Here is a 21,678-nt window from a genome sequence, read left to right on the forward strand (position 1 = left end):
AAAATCATAACAATTTTAGAAAATATTGTCATGTCAGTAGTCAATGTATGTTGGATTATTTTTTTTCATCTTTATGTGGTTTAATCATTCTAATATAAGGTTTAGAGGCCAAAAATTTCAGAAGAAAATCAGATTCTTTTTGTCAAGAATTTGCCATTCAACGCCACCTCAGATGATCTGTATAATCTCTTTGGACAGTTTGGTAGTATCCGGTAAGTTTTTATTACCATCTGTTAACTACAATTGTTTCGAAACTAACATGGTTTAGTCAAATACGCGTGGGGAACGCATCAAACACCAAGGGCACTGCATTTGTAGTGTACGATCACATTTCAGACGCCAAAAGCGCGTACAACAAGCTTGCAGGCTTTAACTACCAGAACCGGTATCTGGTGGTGCTGTTCCACTCAGTTAACCGCATGAAAAAGGTTCAGTATGATCTGGAAACAAGACGAGCGAACTTGGAGCAGCTGAAGGAAAAAGAGGGCATTGAGTGAAAGGTTTGTTTCTTGTGATTGAAGCAAAATGGCTTACCCAGCTCCTTTCCATTTGACTTGGAGATTTTTAATGACCGAAATGACCGTGATGATAAACTTTAATGTAATGTAATGTAATATATGTTTGTAACAAATTATGCAATGTAATACTTTTTTGGGGGAGATTTGTTGTTGTTGTTGTTGTTGCTGTTGCTGTTGTGATTTTATTATTTTGGTTGACCCTTTTGTACATATACCTCCTTTTTTCCTTCCATAGCCCAAAATAAAACCAAACTCCCATATAACCCACACAGATCTTTCTTTAAAATGGCTTCCTCAAGCTCACTGGGTTTAAACCAGCATGACCAAGATAGCCAAAGGGTACGGAAAGCTAAATCTCATTTATATATACACACACAACTGCTAACACCATTCCCTTGTCTTTCCTTATAAATACACAGTCTTTTTACTTTCTTAAGCGCGATGCAAAACAACCCCTCCATTCGTCCACTAGTACACAATACTACCATGACCTTCAGCGCGAATCTAAGATCGTCCCTGGACTAGGAATACCATTTGTTAGCTTACTGGGCGGTAATGAGCCGGTAGATAGTATTCGAGCAAGGTGGCAGTATTATAACCAATCGTGGAATCGTCATCAAAGGCGCGTTCAGGTATGTTTATTTATTTATTTTTATTTTTTTCAGTGTGAAAAATATATATATAATTTTTTTTTATTTTTTTAACAATATTTTAGGAAATTCTACATACTGCAAACGAACGCGCCGTAAATGAAATCAAAGATTTTGTTTTGGAACCTTGGGACGAGTAAGTGGAACCTTGGACTACACATGACTTTGAATCTAATACCTGATTTTTTGTTTTTTGTTTTTAGTCACCCAGATGCTAGAATATCCACTGCAATTGTTTTACCAGGCTCCAACATTGCAAATCACATTAAACTATTTGATCGGATGAAGGCAGTTTTGCACCAAACTCCTCATGTTTACGTTGCATCACTAGGCTCCAAAGACATGTGCAATCTGAAAACTGCCATTGCCTTTTTAATCAAAAATCTAACAGAAAATGAAGAGGTTAACGGCACAGATGATACCGAAGAAGGCTTGCATTACGACAAAAGACTACGCTACGATTTTGATATTTTAGCCGAATGGTGTCGCACCAAAGTACGCAAGGACGAAGGTCTTAACTCGCTGCATGATATGCGAATTGTCATTTCGATTGACGATGCACACTCATTTGACATTGGCATTTTAACGAGCTTAATTAAACAGCTCCAGTCTTACATTACTCGCATTCCTCTTAAACTTGTCTTGTCGGTGGCCACATCTATTTACGTTTTCCAAGAAAACATGCGACGCTCTTGCATTCGACTGATTCACGGAATTAGTATCAATGCACACTTGACAGGGTGCCTGGAGGAAGTTATGCTTGATACTCTTTTGGAGGCCAATGACCCCACAGACTTGCTTATTGGCCCTAATGCTTTCCGTAACATTGTGCGACGCCAGCGCGAAAGTCTCGAGTCAATTGACTCGTTTGTGTCTTCGCTCAAGTACACATACATGACTTACTTTTACTCCAACCCTCTGTCTATTATCCCATCGCTGCTGGCGCATGACTCTACACTTTCATACCACACCCCCTTCATCACTAAATACCATTACAGTGCTGTGAGGCTGTTGCCATCATTTAAGGTATATATTGAAGACAACTTAAAGGATTTGCCTGAAGAAATGGTGTCCATTTTGGATGATGATGAAAAGCTTTTCCCACATATTCGACACGGCGTGAGCGCGTTTTTGCAATACAAGGCACGTCTACTGTATGGTATCAATATTCTTGAGGCACTGCAGCAATATGTTTATTTTGACAAAAATTCCAGCCCGTCAACTCCGCGTGCTCCTGTTTCCCGCATCGATCTATACTCAGCAGCACTTATGGGTGAAATCCTAAAGTCCAAGTTTTACCGTAACTTTAAGATCTATTTACCCAAGAGCACAGTTCCAGCTTTATCAGAACTTCTGCGCATGCTTAAGCCAGACCGCCCAGATGATTTATGGCCATGCTACATTAACCCAATGCCCAAGCCCTTTATGGATTTATACTACCGAATACTTGAGCAATATAATACCACAATTGGACAATTTTTGCAGCTCGATAATAACTTTTCTATCATCTCGGGGTCCACTCAGACACAGGATCAAGCTGTTGCGTTTGTTAATCTGTTTCGTAGCATTTGCAACATGTTTTTCGAGACCCTCGAAGAAGAAGTGTTTGTCGGAGGCTCCTACAAGGCGTTTTTCTTGCACGAATTGTTTATTGTTGATACGCCATCGCTCCAGGATAATGTGTTTATGCCAACATACCGTGCAGCTATCGAGATGGCTTTATCCAATCCCAACCACTACTGGGGTGAAATTGCAGTTATTGCGGCCCGGGAACGACAAAAGGTTTTGTTTAAAGAGTACATGGCCAAGAAGCAGAAGAACGGTGTGGCCAATGGCCATGAGATTGTTGATCCGAGCTTGCTTGAGAACAATGACGAAACTGAGAATGGTGTAACAGCTGCTGAAGAACCAAAATCGTTAGAAGAGTCATTGGAGTCTTCTTCTTCTTCCACGGCGTTGACCAAGCAGCCAAGTGAAAACGAATGGTCGGCTTCAGCAATGGCATATGACCCACATTTGTGTATTCTCTATACATTGTATCGTGAGTCGTCGTTGTTTATCAACATTTATGATTATTATACAGCCTTTTCGTCTGTAATCAAACAGCCTCAAGACGAAAATGACCCAACATTTGAGCGACGTTCGCTCGCATGGTTTTTACAAGGTGTGGCCGAGTTGAAACTACTGGGTATTTTGCGTGATAGTAAGCGCAAGTTTGAATGTGTTGAAAAACTAGTCTGGCGTGGACTTTAAAATACAAAAAGTACATTTGCAATCTTAGATCTTTTTTTTTCTTTGGATTTTTTTTTTTTTTTGATTTTTTAATTTTTTTAGAGGAAAAATATACAATTCACAATTTTTTTTTCTTTATACATCATTTACAAACATCCCCTCTATTAATCAATCTCTCTCTTTCTCCTTTTTTTATTTTATTTTATTATCTTCCCACTGTTTATTTAGTTTTTTTGGGGTTGTAAGAAGAAATCTTAATGTCCACTTTGCTCAAAAACAAAATAGCAGTAAAGAGAGCTGCAAAAACACCCGAAACAGCCAAAGGCTTCTTGTAAGCAGCCTGAGTAGTGTAGGTGTATGTAACAAAAATAGAAGTTCGCTTGTAGCTGTCAATGAGGTTCTTGTAAACAAGTTGGACAGTGGGTCTCCCGGAAAAGTCGAGGTAACTCTTGGTGATGTAAGTTGTTTCAGGGAGGAAAGGCTGAAGAGCGGCAACATCAATATCGGTAGCGCCTTCGGGAAGAATAAGGTTGACAATGACCTCGTCATAAGACATCTCTCCGGGACCCTCAAGAAGAGGAACACGCAGCAAGTATTTATCGGGACCAAGAGTCTTGACGTACTCGGCAAGATCGACGGACCAGCCAATGGTGAAATTGTAGTTCCAGCCACCAAAGAGAGGATAGCGAGGTCTCAGGACAAGAGATGTGTGATCTTCTTGTTGAGAGAAACTACTGGTAGAAACATTACCAACGAGATCCGTGTAGAAAGGCTCGCGAGCTTTTTCAGGGAGATGGATTTCAATCCCCTTGTAAGAAGCGACATTGAGGTTATAGGAGGTAGCACGCTGCATGTACCCAAGACGCGAAAAGCCCTCCTTCAATTTGGTACCAAAGTGATGAAACTGGTAAGTCTCGACAAAAGAGGCAGTGGAGCCCCAGTGGGAGATCCAAATATCACGCTGGAGCTGAACAGTCTTAACGACAGCACGGGGGTACTCATATTGGACAATAAAGCTGTTGGAAGTGTAGGGTGGGACATTGTCAAAGGGTCCATAGACCAAGACACCTTCGTTGACAGTAGGCTCAAGGGTGTAATTTCCTGAGAATGATTCCTGGGCATCCTCGTAGTTGATGTCCTGAGGGCCTAGACCAATGGTAAGAATCTTAAGGTTTTGGCGAACCGAGGGATAAGCGCTGACAGTGAAGCGGGAGTTTTCATAAGCAAGAAGCTGGGGGTCGGATTGCTCACCAAACTCAGGAGATGGAAAGATAGAATTTATGTAAGCAATGCCAATTTGAATGGATGCTTCTTCTTTAGGCTCAATAGGCTCAGTGAAGGTAAGGGTATAATAATTGACATTTTCCTTGTCATTTGTTTCCTCTGCTGGAACAGCGTGTATTATGCGAGAGCCATCTGAAGTCTTTAAGCGAGCTTCAAAGACAGCAATGTTGGCAAAGTGTTCGGGCTCAAAAGCAAAGTAATAAACAGATTCACTTTTAGGGCCTGTGTTTTTGATGCTAAGAGCGACTGTTTCGCGAACATAAGATCCGGAGAGGTCGAGTTTACGTGAAAGAACCAGATTCTCAAAGACGGCAGGTGGTGTGAAGGCCAGTACGGAACTGGCCAGGCAGTTGATGGCCGTGAGGGTCACCAGGGAAAGGCTACTGAAGAGTTTCATGATGATGTGGAAGGCTTCAAACACACCAGGTGGAGCCAATTGATGGTGGATGAGGGAGTGGTGGTGGTAGTGGTTGGTATTTGTAAAAGAGTGGTGGTTTAGGTTGAAAAAAACGTACACACTTTTACATACATACACACACACAAAAAGGGGACACGCATTCGGAACGTTGACGTGTATTACGAGGCAAGCTGTATTTGTGTGTCTGTGTATATATATATGGTTCGGGCGGGTAACTAGAAGAAAAGTGAACCTTAACAGATTAGGAAATGTACGGCTGAATATTTATGTCCTCGCGAGATAAAAATAGTTAACAACTGAGTATTATTATATACATCTATATATGTATATAGAATATAACGAAATAACAAAAAGCCGTTGAAGATGGTAAAATGATTGAATCAACTTTGCAATTGAAAAAATGAAAAAAAAGGAGAAGTATTTAGGATTAAGTTTTTTTTTGTTTGTTTTCATTTGTATTTTTAATCAAAATGACCCGGTGATCCTGAGCGGGGCATGACAATATAAATATTCATAAAACTCCCATCACAATGGAGAATCTTCGGAGTAAGTTTTTCAACGGCCGCTTATTATGTATATATATATATATATATATATATATATTAAGATAAAAATGACTTAAAGTTGGGTAGTTGGATGACAAATACAAACCACCTAGTAGTAATCCTTTCAAACGAGAGTTATTTTTTTTTTCTTCTTTCTTTCTTTCTTTCTTTCTTTCTATCTGTTTTCTTTCTATCTGAGTCACCACAATGGGTTGTTTGTTTTAGAGGACGATAGAGAGAGAGAGAGAGAGAGAGAGAGAGAGAGAGAGAGAGAGAGAGAGAGAGAGAGAGAGAGCCAACTAATAATAATAAAAAAATTGTTGTGTGTGGTGAGCGTCAAAAAAAAAAGTGTGGGGGAACTTTTTTTTTTTTTGGCAGTCTTCGAAAAAGGAAAAAAAAAAAAAGATGTCATATTAAATTTTGATATTGAATATATTGGCATTGGTTAAATAAATAAATAATAATAATAAAATACAGATTTAAGTTGACATATATATAAATACCTAAGAGAAACCTCGTCAATGTTTTTTTTTTTTTTTTTTTTTTTTTTTTGAATTTTCTATTATTATTATCTTCATTCAAAATCTCTTCAAAAGTCTCTTTTTTTATTTTATTTTATTTTATTTATTCATTTATCTATTTATTTATTTATTTGATTTGTCTTTTTTTTTTATAAATTAATATCATCACCGTTCCCCGCTTTTTTTTTTCTTTTTTTCTGTTTCCCCCACACTTAAACTTTTATAATAATAATAATAATAATAATAATAATAATACTCACTAGCCGATAAATACTACCAAATGGACACCCAAAATAATCCAATACCCCAGACTTATTTAAATCAAAATGCAGATAATTCTGCAACAAATTCTAACAATGCACACTCGGAAAAGTCCCCCGGATATATGCTTCCTCAAATACCACTTGCCGAAACTATCACGGCTACAACCGCAGCAGCAACAATAACAACAAACACCCACAATGCAGAAAAAGATACTGAAGAATTCCCAGAAGGTGGACGAGGTTGGCTTGTTGTCGCTGGTACTTTTGTTCTTATGGGAGCTTCCTTTGGTATGGCTAGCATCTACGGCCAATACCAACGTCATTATCTTGAAGTCTTCCCAACTACAAAACAAAGTGTTCTCATTCTTATTGGCTCTCTCCAACCTTTTCTCATTTATTTTTTTGCCATCCCATCTACTATCTTTATTAAACGTGTTGGACCTCATGTTGCAGTTGCAACCTCTGGCTTCATTCTAGTCTTTTCTCTGATGATGACATCTCTATGTAGTAAAGTCTGGCAGTATGCATTGGCTCAAGGCGTTCTTTTTGGTATGGGTTCATCAATCTCCGTATTTGTGTCTTATACTATGCCTCAACAGTGGTTTAAAAAAAAAAGAGCCACAGCCATAGGAATTGTTGCCTCAGGATCTTCAGTCGGCGGTCTTCTCTGGCCACTTGCTTTATACAATCTGACTGAACAGGTTGGCTTCGATTGGGCAAATAGAATCATGGGATTTATATTCATTCCTTTAATGGCTTTTGCAACTTTTGCTGTAAAATCTAGGGAACACTTAATTGGCCAAAATAATAATAATAATAATAATAATAATAATAATAATAATAATAATAATAATATTCAACAAGAAGAAACACAAGAGGAAGAAACTTTTTTTGTCGAATACACAGAGTCCAATGAAGAACATAGCATACGCTTGCAAGAAGAAGAAGTAGAAGATTTGCAACATGAGGGTGATTTTAAATCACATTCAGACCATGTGGAAAACATGGAAACTCAAGATAATTTTAGTTCAAATAGCAGCAGCACTTGTTCAGTAAGAGAAAAACACTGGCTTCAACAAAATGTCTTTCACAGTGGATTTCTTGTAGATTGGTCTGTTCTTAAAGACTACCACTACTCTCTCATCGTTTTCGGGAATTTCATAGGATTCTTTGGTCTTTTCAACCCTTTATTTTTTATTGTCACATATTCTGAAATCCTTGAAATTGACCCCAATATCAAAACATACATCATGACCATTACAAACTCTGGCTCTGTTCTCGGCCGTATTCTACCAGGTATAATTGGAGACAAAATTGGTCGCCTCAACATGCTCATCATGGCTGTACTGAGCTCAAGTCTCGTGGTTTTATGCTTATGGCTACCAAGCAGAAATACAGCCACTGTGTTCGCTGCCGGCTTTTGTTACGGTATGACAAGTGGTGCTTTAGTCAGTTTGGCCCCTGCAGCTCTTGGTCAACTTTTTGGGTATCACGGCTTACAATCCCGTCTTAGTATATTTTTCTTGGCGTGCTCTTTTGGATCTTTACTGGGTCCTGTCATTGGTTCTTCATTTTTGCCAAATGCAAAAGACTCCTATGTGGATGGTAAAGGCTCATTGCAAGGATATAATAAGTTAATCATTTTTACTGGTGTAGTGCTTCTGGCAAGTGCTGCCACCCTAACGTTTGTCAGGTTTTCTATTAATCGTAAACTTTTTGCTTTTGTGTAAATTATAAAGAAATAAATAAATAAAAAATTGATTTTTTTAAAAAAAAACATTCTATTTTATATTATTGATAATATTATATGTTTAACAATTTTTTTTTTGTTTTGAACTGTATCAATTATTTAAACATTTAGTATAGATTTAAAGTAATCTACAAAAAAAACTACAGATGTCTGATTTTATTTTAAAAATAAAAAAATTATTAATTTCTTACTAATCAGATAAATAGATTTAATTTATAATTTCAAAATTAATTTATTGTTCAACAGAATCAGCTGCCTTGATGGCCAAGTTGGTAAGGCGCGTCACTAGTAATGACGAGATCGTCGGTTCGAATCCGGCTCGAGGCAAATTTTTGGTGCTATATTTTTGGTTTTTTTTAGTTTTTTATTAAAAAAAATATATAGTATTTAATAGTCTATTAATTTATTATTTTAATTTTTTTAAATGTTTTAATCATTTCCAATTCATTTTGTTGTGTAAAAAGTTAACAATATATACAAAAGCTAACAGTACTGGAACTTCAATTAAAGGGCCCACTGTTGCAGCTAAGGCTTGGTTACTATTATGACCAAAAGTGGCGACAGCAATAGCTATTGCCAACTCAAAGTTATTACTTGATGCTGTGAAGCTTTGAGTTATTGACAGTTTATATCCAAACCCAAGTTTGAGAGTAATAGCCAATGTTGAAAAAAAAACTAAAATAAAGTAACACACCATAGGGGCAGCCACTCTGAGAACCGAAACAATTTGCTGAACTACACGCTTGCCTTGAGATGCGAAAAGAATCAAAATGGTAAAAAGAAGACCAATTAAAGAAAGTGAGCCCATCCACCTCATAAGCACATTATCATATTTGTGAGCACCAATTAACGGTCTCAACCCGAACCGAGTTATAATACCCCCACCAAGGGGAATCCCCAAAAAAACACCCACACTTTTGGCAATTTGAGAATATGAAAGTATCACATCAGTATTTGATTTACTGATGATTTTAATCATAAAAATGGCGTAAGGAGCATACAAAATCATTTGAAGAATAGAGTTGATGGAAACTAAAATGGCACAGTATTGACTATCACCTCCTGATAATCCATTCCAAATTAAAACCATTGCTATACACCGGGCAAGACCCACAAAAATAAGACCTTCTCTAAGATCACTTCTATCTGGTAGAAATGCCCAAGCCAATCCAAGCTGTATTAAAATTAGTTTTTTGTATACTAAAATGAAAAAAAAAACGAAGAAGTTTACTCACCATAATAAATGGGCATATTATCCAGTTAGCAAGTACACTGAATCCCAGTTGCTTCCACACTTGTTTTTGAGCGAAAACATGATGAAGAACTTCAAATTCTACTTTACATAGAATAGGATATATCATTACAATTAATCCGATTGCTTTAATTTTTTGTTTTATTTGTTTGTTAGATTAGATGAATATATAAAAAAAAGTAAAGAGTAAGAGCCTCACCTATAGGAATAGACACACTAACAAACTGGCCTTTTTCAAGAGAATGACTTATATTGGGAACAAAATTACCAAGTATAATTCCCACTGCCATGGCTAAAAATATCCAAATATATAAGAATCTATCTAAAAATCCTAAGCTTTTAAACACAGAATGGTTTTCAAACCGTTGAAGGCTATTTGTGTCATTATTTTGTTCTTCCAAGCTTTCATTTTTGCCTTTCTCTAATTCAGAATCAGAAATCTTTATTTTTAATTCATCATCATTATTATTATGAATATTAGATAAAGTTCTAGATTCTTTATTGAACTCAAAAGAAGATTCTGCTTGGTTTGAATTGCTGTGGTTCATAATAGCTAGTTGAGGTAAACGTAGGTAAAGTATAGTAATGAAAACTGGAGATAAGTATAAAAGAAACTACATCACAGAAAACTACTTTTTTATATATGTTTTTTCAAAAAAATAAAGGAAAAAAATTTTCCTTTGATTATGGGATTTTGTCATACTTTTTTTTTTAATCTTTTGGATTAGATCTAGATAATAAATCTAGAATAATAAGTTAACAAAAAAAAATCTGATTTATTTGTTGTCGTCAGAAGCATCACGTGTTCTGGAGTTCTTCTAGATTGGAATTCTGGAATTTGTTTATTTTAGTATTGAAAAAAAAATAATTTCTTTTTCGTAAAGCAATGATAGTTAAGAAAAAAAAAACTTATACAGCCAGATAGTAAGTTTCATTTCCAGTAGCTGAATAATCACCTCTTTAAAACATCAGTTTTGTTGGATATAAGAAGTCATTATGGTGATAAATATATATTGAAAGGGCTGGAAGGCCCCAGATACACCACACACTAAATCTAGATTTAAAAATGTGATACTCGTCCTCATATCCGTTTAAAAGACCTAGAGGCTAGCCCCAAGTTCTCGCCTTACCATATTGCATAATTTATTATCCTTTATTGTGTAATTGTAAAATTGTGTTAAAGAAGAAATTTCAAGAGGCTATTTAGGAAGAAAAAAAAACATAAATATCCAGCAAATCCTCGAGAGAGAGAGAGAGAGACCAATAAAAAGTTTTACATCAATCAACTTTTATAAAAAAAAATTATGGCAGCTGAAGTTTCTAACTGGCTTCAATCAAGCCCCGAGTCATTATCTAAACCTACTGAAAGCGACTACATCGAACCCCATGCTCTTGTTGACTCTCTTGAAACAGCCCCTGATAGTATTGCCATTATCGATCTGCGCAAAAATGATTTTGTTGATGGGAAAATAAAAGGTGCATTTAACATTCCTGCTCAAAGTATTAACAATAGTGTTGACGATCTATATGACTTGTTTGAAAAGGCAGATAAAGAGGTTCTAGTTATTCACTGTGCTAGTTCACGAAATAGAGCTACACGTGTGTGGGGATGGTTCGAAGATTATAAAAGGTCTAAGGGTTCAGGTCCACAAGTTGTAATCCTTAAAGGTGGTTTTAATGCTTTTAAAGACTTGGAAAATTCAAACGAATGGATTAGCTCTTAAAATATTTGAAAAAAACAAAGATATTTTTATCCACCATGAGCATGAAGCTATTCATAATTCTTATTCAATGAAAAAATACATATAATTACATTCTTTATCCTTAATTTTTTTAATAAAATTTTAAATTTTCCTAAATTTTCCATCCATTTAAATTCTTACTTTTTGTTGATTTTTTTTTCTTATTTAGTTCAACTCCATTCTATCCTTTTAGTTTTTTTTTTTTTTTTACAATTTTAATCTTTGGATTGAGGTGCAGGTGCATAGTTGCTCCTCTTATCTAATTCCTTTTGATGCCGGGCGTTGAGAACCAGCGGCGCAAGACTGCGCACACTCTCTGCAGTCTTTAAGAATTCGTGCTTCAATAATTGCGAAGCTGTCGCACGCTCATCAACATCCACTTGCAAGGCCCAGTTCAAAAACTCAGTAAAAATCTCCGTTAATGCTTCGGGCTCCTTGAGCTTAGGCGTGCCATTGGTCACAATAAGATAAAGTGCACGATGCTGTGTTTCGTTCAGGTATGGTGGTTCACCTTCAATCATCTCAATCGCCATGATACCCAAACTCCAAATATCAATCTTAGGACCGTATGCAGTGCGGCGAACCATTTCTGGAGCCATCCAATAAGGCGTCCCCACAATTGTTGTACGTTTCGCATTGTACTCATTAAGTTGTGCACAAAAGCCAAAATCAGTAAGTTTAATGTCACCTCTCATAGAAAGGAGAATGTTGTCAGACTTGATATCACGGTGAATTACACCCTTGGAATGTAAATGTACAAGTCCCTGCAACACCTCGCGACACACCGCACCAATCTGTCCCTCTGTCATGACATTGTATGTAACCACATCGGTAAGATTTCCACCCTCCATGTACTCCATAACAACCCACAGATCACCATGAAGCAGATAAGAGTCAATGAAGTTGACAATGTTGCGGTGAGAACTTTCCTTCATGACGATGATTTCATTAATAATAAGTTCTTTCTTAGGTTGTTCTTCCAAATTCATCTGTTTGATAGCAACACATTCGTTTGTCTTAACATGGTGTGCTGTGTAAACACCACCTGTACCACCTTGTCCAATCTTATGCAGATCCTTGTACAGAGCTGTTGGATCGTCGGGGTTGCATAGACGCGCAAGCTTAGCAATAACTTCGGCATCCTTACGTCTCCGTGCATCTCGGCGTCGCGTAATAGCTGCTTCTTTTGCACTTGCTGCCGCACTCTGGTTTGCAGCAAGCTGTGCCATCTGCTCAGATTTAGATAGCTCAACAGGAGGTGCTTGTGCTTGAGCCTGTTGTGCCTGTGCTTGAGCCTGTTGCTGCTGCTGTTGCTGTTGTAGCTCAAGACGACGATTTTGTTGTTGAATGAGCTCTTGTTGTTGCTGCATGTGCCATTGGTGCTGCTGTTGAAGCCGCATTTGCAACTGTTGCTGCGTCTGAGGTCCTTGTAGACTAGATCCAGGTTGCACTTGAGGGTACTGCTGTGCAACCTGTGGTTGTTGTAGGATCCGTGCACCACCAGCATTTATCTGGTTATTAGAAGGCACATGTTTAAGATGCTGTTGTTGCAGAGGGCTGAAAAATGCAGGGTCCAATCCACCGCCTGGCTGTTGCTGCCGTTGAGCTGCTGTTATATCTCTGTTTTTATCAAAATTGGAACGAACAGATGGAACACCTAATGGAGGCGCAGGTGGTGGACGTGGTGGTGGCGATATGGGATGCGTTTGATGGTTTGTCGTAGGAGGCTGATGTGATGCTGGAGCAGTAGTGGATGCTAAAGGTGTCTGGATTGTTGAAGACTTCTTTTGAGATATAACGCTAGAAGGCGTAGAAACAGAAGACGTTGATGTCAAAGCAGACGCTTTGACAACATCAATGCGCATGCTGACGGTGGATGCAGACGAGTTGGAAAATGTAGTTGACGTAGCAGTAGCTTCTCTTGGGGATATCACTACACCTGCAGTAGTGGTGGCTGTACCAATTGCTGCAGATGAGGGCCCAAAAGACGGTGTACTTGGTGCCGAAGTGATGGCAGCGAGTGCAGCCGCCGTGTTTGTCGCAGATATTGGCGAATGGGGCGGCTGGGCCTCAATCTTGGAATCAATGGTTTCAGCAAAAGGCGTGGTTGAACCAATTGCTTGTGGCCCAGGGGACTGGGGACTTCCTGGAGGCCTTGGTGCAGGCCGGGTCGGGATAAACTTTCGCTCGGGTATCGGTTGTGGAGAAGAAATAAGAGCATCCTTGAGATTTTCTGGCTTTCTGCGGAGTGATTGTGCACGCTCCTTGAAACTTCCAGAGCCCTTTTTGAGCCCATCAAGGATGCTATTTGAACGAGATCGCGACTCATGTCCATTAGTGGTTGTTGCTGTACCTATGGGGACTGTAGGGGTAGCGATGTTATTTGTCGAAGGACTCGAAACAAAAGTCGGGGAATTGTGGCTTCCGCTACTTGGTGTTTTAGGAACTGATGGAGCTTGTCTTTGTGCAGAAAAGTAATCTGAAGAGCCATTTAAAGTATGTACTGGAGACGAAAGAACAGAAGATGCAGCTGTGCTCGTGCCTGTCGTAGTCCCTGGAGTTGGTTGGACAGACTCAAGTTTGAGAGTGGGATTTGCAACTTTTGCCTTATCAAACTTTTTCCAAACGTTTTGCTCCTGGTCATCCGATTGGTTGTTAAGAAAAGCCATGACATCTCGAACTGCCTGAGGGTGCTGCTCGGCTTCTTTTTTCGAAATGCCACTATCGGTAAGCATTTTGATCCATTCTTGGGGGATGCCTGTAAATTCAGAGTTATCCTTGTCATATCCCACATGTGTCACAATCTTCATATCGTATGGTTGCGAGATTTTAAAGGTACCAGATTTATCAGAACTAGCACTGATGCGGCGAGACGAGCTACTACTTTGGTCACTAGAACTGCTACCGCTGCGCATACTGCTAAACATGTTTGAAAACACGCCCTTCATTGTCTTTGATCTTGCTCGACCACCACTTCGGCGCTTATTATTTTCGTTAGAAGAAGAAAAAGTGAGCGAACGATCGGAAGGGGAAAGAATGGGATTGCTGTTGTTAATGGGATGCGTGGGATTTGATTTGCGGGCTTGCACGGGGTCTATGGGAGTGCTTGGAGCTGTAGTGAAAGAGGAAGTAGACAGGTCAATAGCACTTGAAGAAGATATTGGGGCTGCATCAAGCAACTTTGTTGATATTTCATCAGTCGACTTATTTGATTGTTGCTTTCCCATAGACCAATGATGCGAAGAGGATGAGGATGATTTGGAAGAAGAGGCGGATGATGCAGATGCGATGGCCGAGGCCGAGGCCGAGGCCGAGGGAGTAGTGCTTTGAAAATTTAAGCTGCTACGTGAAACATCCTGGTCTTGTGGGAGTTGCGGGGTAGCCGGAATTACATCAGTCGCAGAACCAGCAAAAGCTGGAGCTAAGTGGGTTGAAGGATGCCTGCTAGAACCAGTGTGTTGACTATTACGTGCATTGTCAAAACTAAAAGATGCTGACGAGTTTAATGACGAAATAGAAAGAGACGAAATATGAGAGATAGGATCAGTGCTTTTGACTGGAATTGATGGAGTAGAAGTTTCGGAAGCAGGGTAGTTGGCGGAATGTTCACCAAAAGAATTTTCTCTGACTGAATAGCTAGTAGATGAGGAAGTTTTAGAAGATGTGTATGTAGGAGAAGAGCGTGGGTTCTGATTATCCTTCGATAAGCGGTAATTGTTAGAATAGTGAGCAAACTGCTGAGGGGTCTGTGAATGATAATGAAATGACGGTGTCATTGGCTCCTCTATTGCGTTGGAAATTGGTAACGGAAAGTCTTGAGCAGTTGGAGAGGGTACGGTTGTTCTGACCGAGGCAGGAGAGGTAATATATTGAATCGAAGATGGTGGGGGAGCTGTGGGAGTCGATGTGAGGTTGTTGTTTTGTTGGTATGGCTGCTGAACTTGGGGAAAAGGTTTGGGAGAAGTAATTTTTGCGGATCCATTGGTAGGGTATCTATGATTGTTAATCACTTTTTCAAGAGACGAATGAGAGCTTTGAGTGGGATCAAAGTAGGTTAGCGTGTGAGTGTTATTGTCCAAGTCTTGAGTAGTGTCCACAATTGACGCACTGGTTGCTGGGAGCTGACCAAAAGAATGGGAAGTGTCGATAAGAGGAGAAGATTCGTATTCCTCATAGATACTATTGTGATCCTCATATGTGTGGTCATTTGGGTCATTTTCCTCAGACGAAGAGGATGGATCTGTATCTATGATAGTTGTTTGAGAGCGGTTTGGATTTGCAAATTTGCTCTGAGGAGGGCTCTTGTACATATAGGCGTTCATATTGGAAAAGTTAATACCTTCTTGTAATCCTAAAACACGTTAGTAAATAAGTAAATAAGTAAATAAGTAAAAAAGTAAAAAAGTAAAAAAGTAAAAAAGTAAAAAAGTGAAAAGAGAGTGTGATATTCAAAAGAATTTAAAGGTTTAAAAACTTTCTGTTGTCTTTCGCATCATGTTTGGTAGAGCAGGGGCTAGTATCAGCCTCTCGTTGCACATGGTGTTTCCAAAGGGGGAAGAGAGCAGGAAAAAAAAAAGAAAAAAAAGAGGAGAACTTTCATGTAACATTGAAAACAAGCCAGTTTCATATTAAAAAATGCAATTGTAGATATAAAAACGAAAAGAGAAAAATCAGAACTCATAATTCCATACCTGAAGAATTTCCAGTTAGGTTGAAACTACTGCTAGAGCGAGAGCTGCTGCAGTTGCTGTCACTGTTTCTAGCTGTTTGGTTACTACTGCTGTTGTTGGCTTTGTTTTCCATGACTTTTTTTTAAAAAAAAATGATCTAAAATGGTTTTCTCAAGACATCAGCATGAGAGCAAGTCAGAAATGAGAAACTAATGTTTATTTAAAAGAGCGACTGAGTTAATGAAAAAGGTTTAGATCAAAAAAGGGGGTCAGATGAAAGATAGATCTATGGGTATATATCTGGTGCGTATGTATCTGAGTGTTTTGGGAAATATTAAATGTCTAAGTATATAGATAAAACCAATATTCTTTTCTAAAGACCTTGATTTAAAAGATCTGGCAAACAAAATGAGTGCTATTGCTGGATTACTGGTGCCCCGGTGCTATGAGCTTGTCAGTGGGGAAGTATATTAGATTGGCTGTGGTTGGTGGTGGTGGTGGTGGTGGTAGTGATGAAGAAGTAGTTTTTTTTTTTTTGGTGGTAGTGGTGGTGGAGAAAAGGGTTTCTGAAAATGTTGTAATGTTACTGTGACTTTGACTTTGACTTTAACTGCAACACTGCAAATCTGCGACAAGTAGTCTTTGAAAATCTCAAAAAAAAAATTCAAGAGCCCTTAAATAAAGTGTTTTGGATATTTTGGATAAAAATTATCAAGAAATAAAAATATTAATAAAAAAAAAAAAAGGATATCAAAATTTGAAAGTTTACTTTCTTAAAAATAAAAATCAACAAATAAAAGTCTTACTTGTTGATATTGATGTAATACTGTTTTTTTTTCTTTGAATTCCAAAGCCTACGTTTAATATTATATCGACGCTAATGTACATTCATTAGCATAAAATTCGCTATCTACAGGCCCTTTTTCTAATATATTTGGTGGTACCAGCCAGAAATATTATTATATTTTTTTAATATTATTTTACTCTCATTGTCAATATCCATAGGGAAAGGAGAAGCCGTCAAATATGTACGATAACCCTTACGAAAGAGCTCATAGAGTAAATCTCCCGGCCTCCAGTAAAAGTATACAAGCTCTCAAGGCATAATAGCCCAAGATGGCAAGTCTCAGTATCAAAAAGACCCTTTAACACATAAACACTGTTACGTTTGAACGATTCTTTGTGATAATTCTTATAATAACCCTTTTTTTTACTTCTTTTTTTCTTGTAAAACTTGGATATTCACTTCTATTCTGGCCCAGCCACAACCAGCCATTTTCTTAATCTGGAAATATCCCTGCCATTTAATACCATCTTTGATTTCTTGCACCTTGACTGCTTTCTGTTGACTTTATTTTTTTTTTTTTTTGGGGCGGCTTCTTTTGTTTTTTTTTTTTCTTTATAAATTTACTAAGGGCCCCACCCAAAGAGGGAATGTTTCTTGTCTCTTTTGGGCTCAAGACGGAAAGGCTTCTGCAGGTACTGTTGCTAACGCTACTTTTCTGGTGGCACTGACTGCGGAGGCAGCAGCAGCCAGGTAGCAGCCAGGTAGCAGCCAACAATAATAACACTGCTACCAAGTCTATGTGAATTCATATTCCGTCTTTCTGGGTCCAACAAGGAGCTTGATAAAACACGATGCCTAACAGTGCATGCATACTAAAAAAAAAAAAAAAGCTATCACGTAGGCTTAAAAAGTTTTATGAAAGTAAAACATGTTTTTAATATGAGTACTATTTTTGCAACCTTTGAGTTTCTTTAAAGATTTGTTGCAATTTATCATGTTACAACTTTAACCAAAACGGAAAACCCCTAACCTGCTTTCCCATAAATATATGCCTTTTTTTTAACATACAATGCGCTTAGTCATCAAAGCATGTCATGGCTCGGCTTTTCCATTTTCCGCAGTTTATTTTAGAGACTTCAAATTATTTTTTTTTGATTTTTTATTTCTGAAAAATGTAAAGTAACCAATTTGAATTCCTCTTAATGCTATTTTCCATATATTTAAACTATTTTTGAGTATAACTTATGTCTGATGTTTAATCATATTAAAAACGTGAGGGGGTTTTTTTTTCCGTTACTATAAAACTAGCTAGTTAGGCCAATCCTCATGAGTTGAAAGAGAAATCAATGAAGCATGAAGATCTCTAGTAATCTGTAAAAAAAAACTCGATTTTTTTCGATCATCTTACTTTCATGCTAATTAGAATCTGATAATAATGCCTTATATATTTTTAAAAAAAAGGCCTTAATTTGAAGTTTTTTTTAGCTTATGCATTTTTTTATTGTGCTCTTTTTTTTAAAAAAAATGTATATATATATAAAAGCCGATTGACTCATTCAAAATGTGTTTACTTTGTCTTTTTTTAAAAAAAAATAAAAAAAACTTGCTAATAGCTATTTCAATAATTCACAATAATTTACAATAATCTTCAATAATCTTCAATAACCATCAATAATGGCTAACGAAATTTCGTTTGATATTACTGATGTGGATGCTAAAGTGGAACAATTTACGTGTACCCCTCAAAAGTTCAACCCAAAGTATTCAGCTCAAGACTCTTCAAAACGTGTTTCGACGTCATCGCATCATCATCGTCAATCCTCCAACTTAACTGAGGCAACACAACTACAAACACTTATAAAAAGCAGTTTTGATTTAGATTGCTCAGTGATTGGTTACTCTCCTATTCAAGAAAGTTTTGGGTTTTCAGCATTCAAAAATGTGTATCTTAACTGGGTGGCGCGTGTGAGAATGAACCGTCGCACTAAAAAACTCCCACAATCTGTTCTTGCTGCAAATAGACAGACTAAAATTAATCAAAAGTACCGTATAGATTATAGTGATGCAGCCTATGACTTGACATCATTGAGTTTGGCGGGAAAATTCCCACCAAGCCCTAGTGAGCATGGCTACGAAACTCCAAAGTTTGCAGAGCGTCATGTATTCATTAATCCTAAAGTAGGAACATCTTTTTTACTGCCGAGCGGGAATTTCACTTTGCTTGACGGAATAGAAGTTGATGAAGTTGAGGATACTTTGCACCATGTATTTCTAGCTATGGTAAACCCTAAAAAACATGGCGTTGCAGATATAATTAAAGACCAGGATGATATTTCTATTGAAGACATTTTCGATTTGCCATTTTACACGCTTGTTGGTCTTGAACAACGAGTTGTTGCTGGACTTATTGCTTTATATCGTGTTTATGGTCGCGATATGGATAGACTAAGCAACTGCAGGTGGGGGAATGCTACCGGGAAAATTGCACAGCTATTTCGCAATGAAGTTGAAGCACAGGGCCTTGAAGAGTTTTTAAAAGGCTCTGCAGTTAACTCTAGTGCTTTGGAAATGTCTCCAATTCAGAAGTTAAGATCTTTATATGGTCAAGGATTAAACTAGAATTACGGAATCAATTATTTCATTATGTAAATGCGTATACTGAATATAGTGTTTTTTATTTTAATTAAAGTGAATTTATTTGGCGCGGATAAAACGTGATTTTTAAACATTCGGTTAACATATTTTATTTTAAAACGGATATTTTCCCGATTCTTCCATGTCAGTATTATAATACACCTTTAAGAAACTAAAGTGCTATTTAGCTTCAACTTTGATTCTGTATCGAGAATAGGATTGGGTCTCTGAAATAAACTTGAAATACATGGATTCTACATGTAGGTTTCATGAGAATTCAAATATATCACCTCTTTTTTATACAATGGTACTTTTCTATAGCCCTTGAATAAAAAACAAACAAAAAATACCGTTATTACCCTCTTAATGCCATGCCACCGGGTTATATTATGTGCAGATAATTATTGAACCCAGAATGGTGGATTTTGTAGATTACACAATGAAGCCAAGTATGATTATCATATTTTCAGTTTTTCTTGTTTTATTTTCACCCCGGACTGGTTTAAAAGAATGATAATTTCCTCTAGATAAACAATTTATTATTATTATTCTTCTTCTCATTTTTTTATGAACTGTTGACAATTATTTTTCATTTTTCATTTTTTATTATGTCTTCATTTAGTTCTAAAAAAAAAAGGTTTTCAGCCCTTCTTACAATTCTTTTGGCAATTATTTTATTCTCCATTCTGCTTTCGGGATTTTTTGATCAGCTTACAATTTATACTCAATATTCATTTAAAAATGATGAAGCCTCTTATCCAGCTTCAATTGAAACAGTGAAATCAGCTTTTGCCCAAGGCTATGCTCAAAACACAGAAAACATTTTTTTTATGGTTAAAGAAACAGCAGACTTTGCTCCAAACACAAGTGCTCATCTAAAAACCACATTAACTCGCGTTCCAAATTTTTCGGTTTACACTGAAGGATTTGTTTCGGTCCACAATCTCAATTATCAATCTATTGACCTTCTTGTTAACCAATCTGAGGTATTAAAGTGTTCAAAAATATCTCCCGAGGAAATTTATATTCCCACCATGCTTGAGCATGCATTCGGAACCGCACCATCATCAGTCGACTGGTTCATTCTGATGGACAGCAGTCATAAATATATTTTTGTGGAAAGCCTGGCGAAATATTTGACGACGTTAGATCCATCACAGCCATTGTTTTTGGGTACTTTGACAGGAGGTGTTTTGTCACGGGCAGCAATCAAACAAAGCCTGGGAAAATCAAGTAATCAATATAATAATTATGACGATAATTTAGAGGTCGAGCCACGCGGGACGTGTAGAGGCAACTTGGCCGTGCTTGAAAAACTTCAGGAAATCAAAAATACCCAGAAGATTGGCCTAGAATCTGGATTTCAAGAAATGACCATGAATAAGGACGTTGGTTCTGGGCCCAAAACATGGTGCACTCCAGTTTACATTGTTGGCCATCAAACATCCACTGAGATTAAGGCTTTATGGGCTTTAGAAAATTCTGTTAAAGAGAATTTTGTTTGTGGCTCACATATATATAATGCCTTTGTTGCCAATCATATTGCTACACGCATATCTGCTTGGGACAATTTTGCCGGAGACATTGTTCTTTCTCAGAAAAATTACTACCGTGCACTAGTCGATCCCCAGTTCAGCAAATATTTTAGGGCTCGTCTCAAGCGCAACGCTTTTCCCATGGATGATGCGCAGTCGCCAACAGGATTCGTGGAACTTGTTGAAGAGCAGAGCCTGGAGAGTATGTCTGTAGGGCTTGCGCGGCCGTGGAGTAACGAGATCCAATGCAAAAACGCGTGCGACAGATGGGCTCGTTGTTATTCATGGAGATATTTGCCACAGTCTCAAACATACGGACTAGGAACCTCGGTTCGTCTTGGAGAAGCAGTGAGTGAATTATCTGACGCTTCAACAAAATTGCAAACCATTGAAGGTGGACTATTTAAATTGAATGATGTCATAGTGTCTGGATATCAGATGGAGAGAATTGAAGCTTCACTAAAAAATTTAAAGTGTGACTCTACGATATAACGAACAACAGTTTTTTTTTCTTTTTACGAATGATTATGACCTCCTTTTTGTAATTTTAAAATAGATATACAATTCAAATCGCTTTAGCTCCTTTTTTAATTCCAAGCCCATAGAATAAAGACAATTTCAGGGGAAATAATAATGATTATAACGGAAGAATTTGAGTAATATTGTCTGGGGTATGAACAAATTTATGATAGTATTTGTATTCAACTTTTTTTTTGAGTTGATTCAATTTTAAGCTGGACGCTCCACACTCAAACAAGGTTATTTAAAGTTTTTCTTTTTCCCGGTACCGAGGTGATAATAAGCACCAGAGATTTGGGGCCGCCCAAATAAATTTTAAGAGAAACAAAAGAAAAAAAATCATACGAGGATGAGCATT

The 21,678-nt window shown here is 37.5% G+C and overlaps 9 protein-coding genes across 9 annotated transcripts; 6 read left to right on the plus strand and 3 right to left on the minus strand.

The window, feature by feature from the left end:
- Positions 1 to 30: 30 nt before the first annotated feature.
- On the plus strand, positions 31 to 497 carry SAPINGB_P002072 (uncharacterized protein; the record flags this gene model as incomplete). Its single annotated transcript, XM_031996792.1, has 3 exons — positions 31 to 45; positions 106 to 212; positions 269 to 497. The coding sequence occupies 3 exons, from the start codon at positions 31 to 33 to the stop codon at positions 495 to 497; spliced, it is 351 nt and encodes a 116-aa protein (XP_031852683.1).
- A 306-nt stretch (positions 498 to 803) lies between these two features.
- SAPINGB_P002073 (uncharacterized protein) lies at positions 804 to 3,421 on the plus strand (the record flags this gene model as incomplete). The annotated part of the gene is made up of 4 exons (XM_031996793.1): positions 804 to 857; positions 938 to 1,150; positions 1,234 to 1,304; positions 1,372 to 3,421. 4 exons carry the CDS (start codon positions 804 to 806, stop codon positions 3,419 to 3,421), a joined length of 2,388 nt encoding a protein of 795 aa, XP_031852684.1.
- A 199-nt stretch (positions 3,422 to 3,620) lies between these two features.
- Positions 3,621 to 5,081, minus strand: SAPINGB_P002074 (uncharacterized protein; the record flags this gene model as incomplete). Its single annotated transcript, XM_031996794.1, has 1 exon — positions 3,621 to 5,081. The coding sequence occupies one exon, from the start codon at positions 5,079 to 5,081 to the stop codon at positions 3,621 to 3,623; it is 1,461 nt and encodes a 486-aa protein (XP_031852685.1).
- Positions 5,082 to 6,448: 1,367 nt separating this feature from the next.
- Positions 6,449 to 8,161, plus strand: SAPINGB_P002075 (uncharacterized protein; the record flags this gene model as incomplete). The annotated part of the gene is made up of 1 exon (XM_031996795.1): positions 6,449 to 8,161. The coding sequence occupies one exon, from the start codon at positions 6,449 to 6,451 to the stop codon at positions 8,159 to 8,161; it is 1,713 nt and encodes a 570-aa protein (XP_031852686.1).
- A 453-nt stretch (positions 8,162 to 8,614) lies between these two features.
- SAPINGB_P002076 (uncharacterized protein) lies at positions 8,615 to 9,419 on the minus strand (the record flags this gene model as incomplete). Its single annotated transcript, XM_031996796.1, has 2 exons — positions 8,615 to 9,355; positions 9,417 to 9,419. 2 exons carry the CDS (start codon positions 9,417 to 9,419, stop codon positions 8,615 to 8,617), a joined length of 744 nt encoding a protein of 247 aa, XP_031852687.1.
- Positions 9,420 to 10,737: 1,318 nt separating this feature from the next.
- Positions 10,738 to 11,157, plus strand: SAPINGB_P002077 (uncharacterized protein; the record flags this gene model as incomplete). The annotated part of the gene is made up of 1 exon (XM_031996797.1): positions 10,738 to 11,157. One exon carries the CDS (start codon positions 10,738 to 10,740, stop codon positions 11,155 to 11,157), a length of 420 nt encoding a protein of 139 aa, XP_031852688.1.
- A 233-nt stretch (positions 11,158 to 11,390) lies between these two features.
- SAPINGB_P002078 (uncharacterized protein) lies at positions 11,391 to 15,978 on the minus strand (the record flags this gene model as incomplete). The annotated part of the gene is made up of 2 exons (XM_031996798.1): positions 11,391 to 15,526; positions 15,867 to 15,978. 2 exons carry the CDS (start codon positions 15,976 to 15,978, stop codon positions 11,391 to 11,393), a joined length of 4,248 nt encoding a protein of 1,415 aa, XP_031852689.1.
- A 2,328-nt stretch (positions 15,979 to 18,306) lies between these two features.
- SAPINGB_P002079 (uncharacterized protein) lies at positions 18,307 to 19,251 on the plus strand (the record flags this gene model as incomplete). The annotated part of the gene is made up of 1 exon (XM_031996799.1): positions 18,307 to 19,251. One exon carries the CDS (start codon positions 18,307 to 18,309, stop codon positions 19,249 to 19,251), a length of 945 nt encoding a protein of 314 aa, XP_031852690.1.
- A 262-nt stretch (positions 19,252 to 19,513) lies between these two features.
- SAPINGB_P002080 (uncharacterized protein) lies at positions 19,514 to 21,293 on the plus strand (the record flags this gene model as incomplete). The annotated part of the gene is made up of 2 exons (XM_031996800.1): positions 19,514 to 19,526; positions 19,912 to 21,293. The coding sequence occupies 2 exons, from the start codon at positions 19,514 to 19,516 to the stop codon at positions 21,291 to 21,293; spliced, it is 1,395 nt and encodes a 464-aa protein (XP_031852691.1).
- Positions 21,294 to 21,678: the final 385 nt, after the last annotated feature.

The sequence above is a fragment of the Magnusiomyces paraingens genome (genome assembly GCF_902498895.1).
Source record: "Magnusiomyces paraingens strain CBS 517.90 genome assembly, contig: contig2, whole genome shotgun sequence".
Classification (NCBI taxonomy): Eukaryota; Fungi; Ascomycota; class Dipodascomycetes; order Dipodascales; family Dipodascaceae; genus Magnusiomyces; species Magnusiomyces paraingens.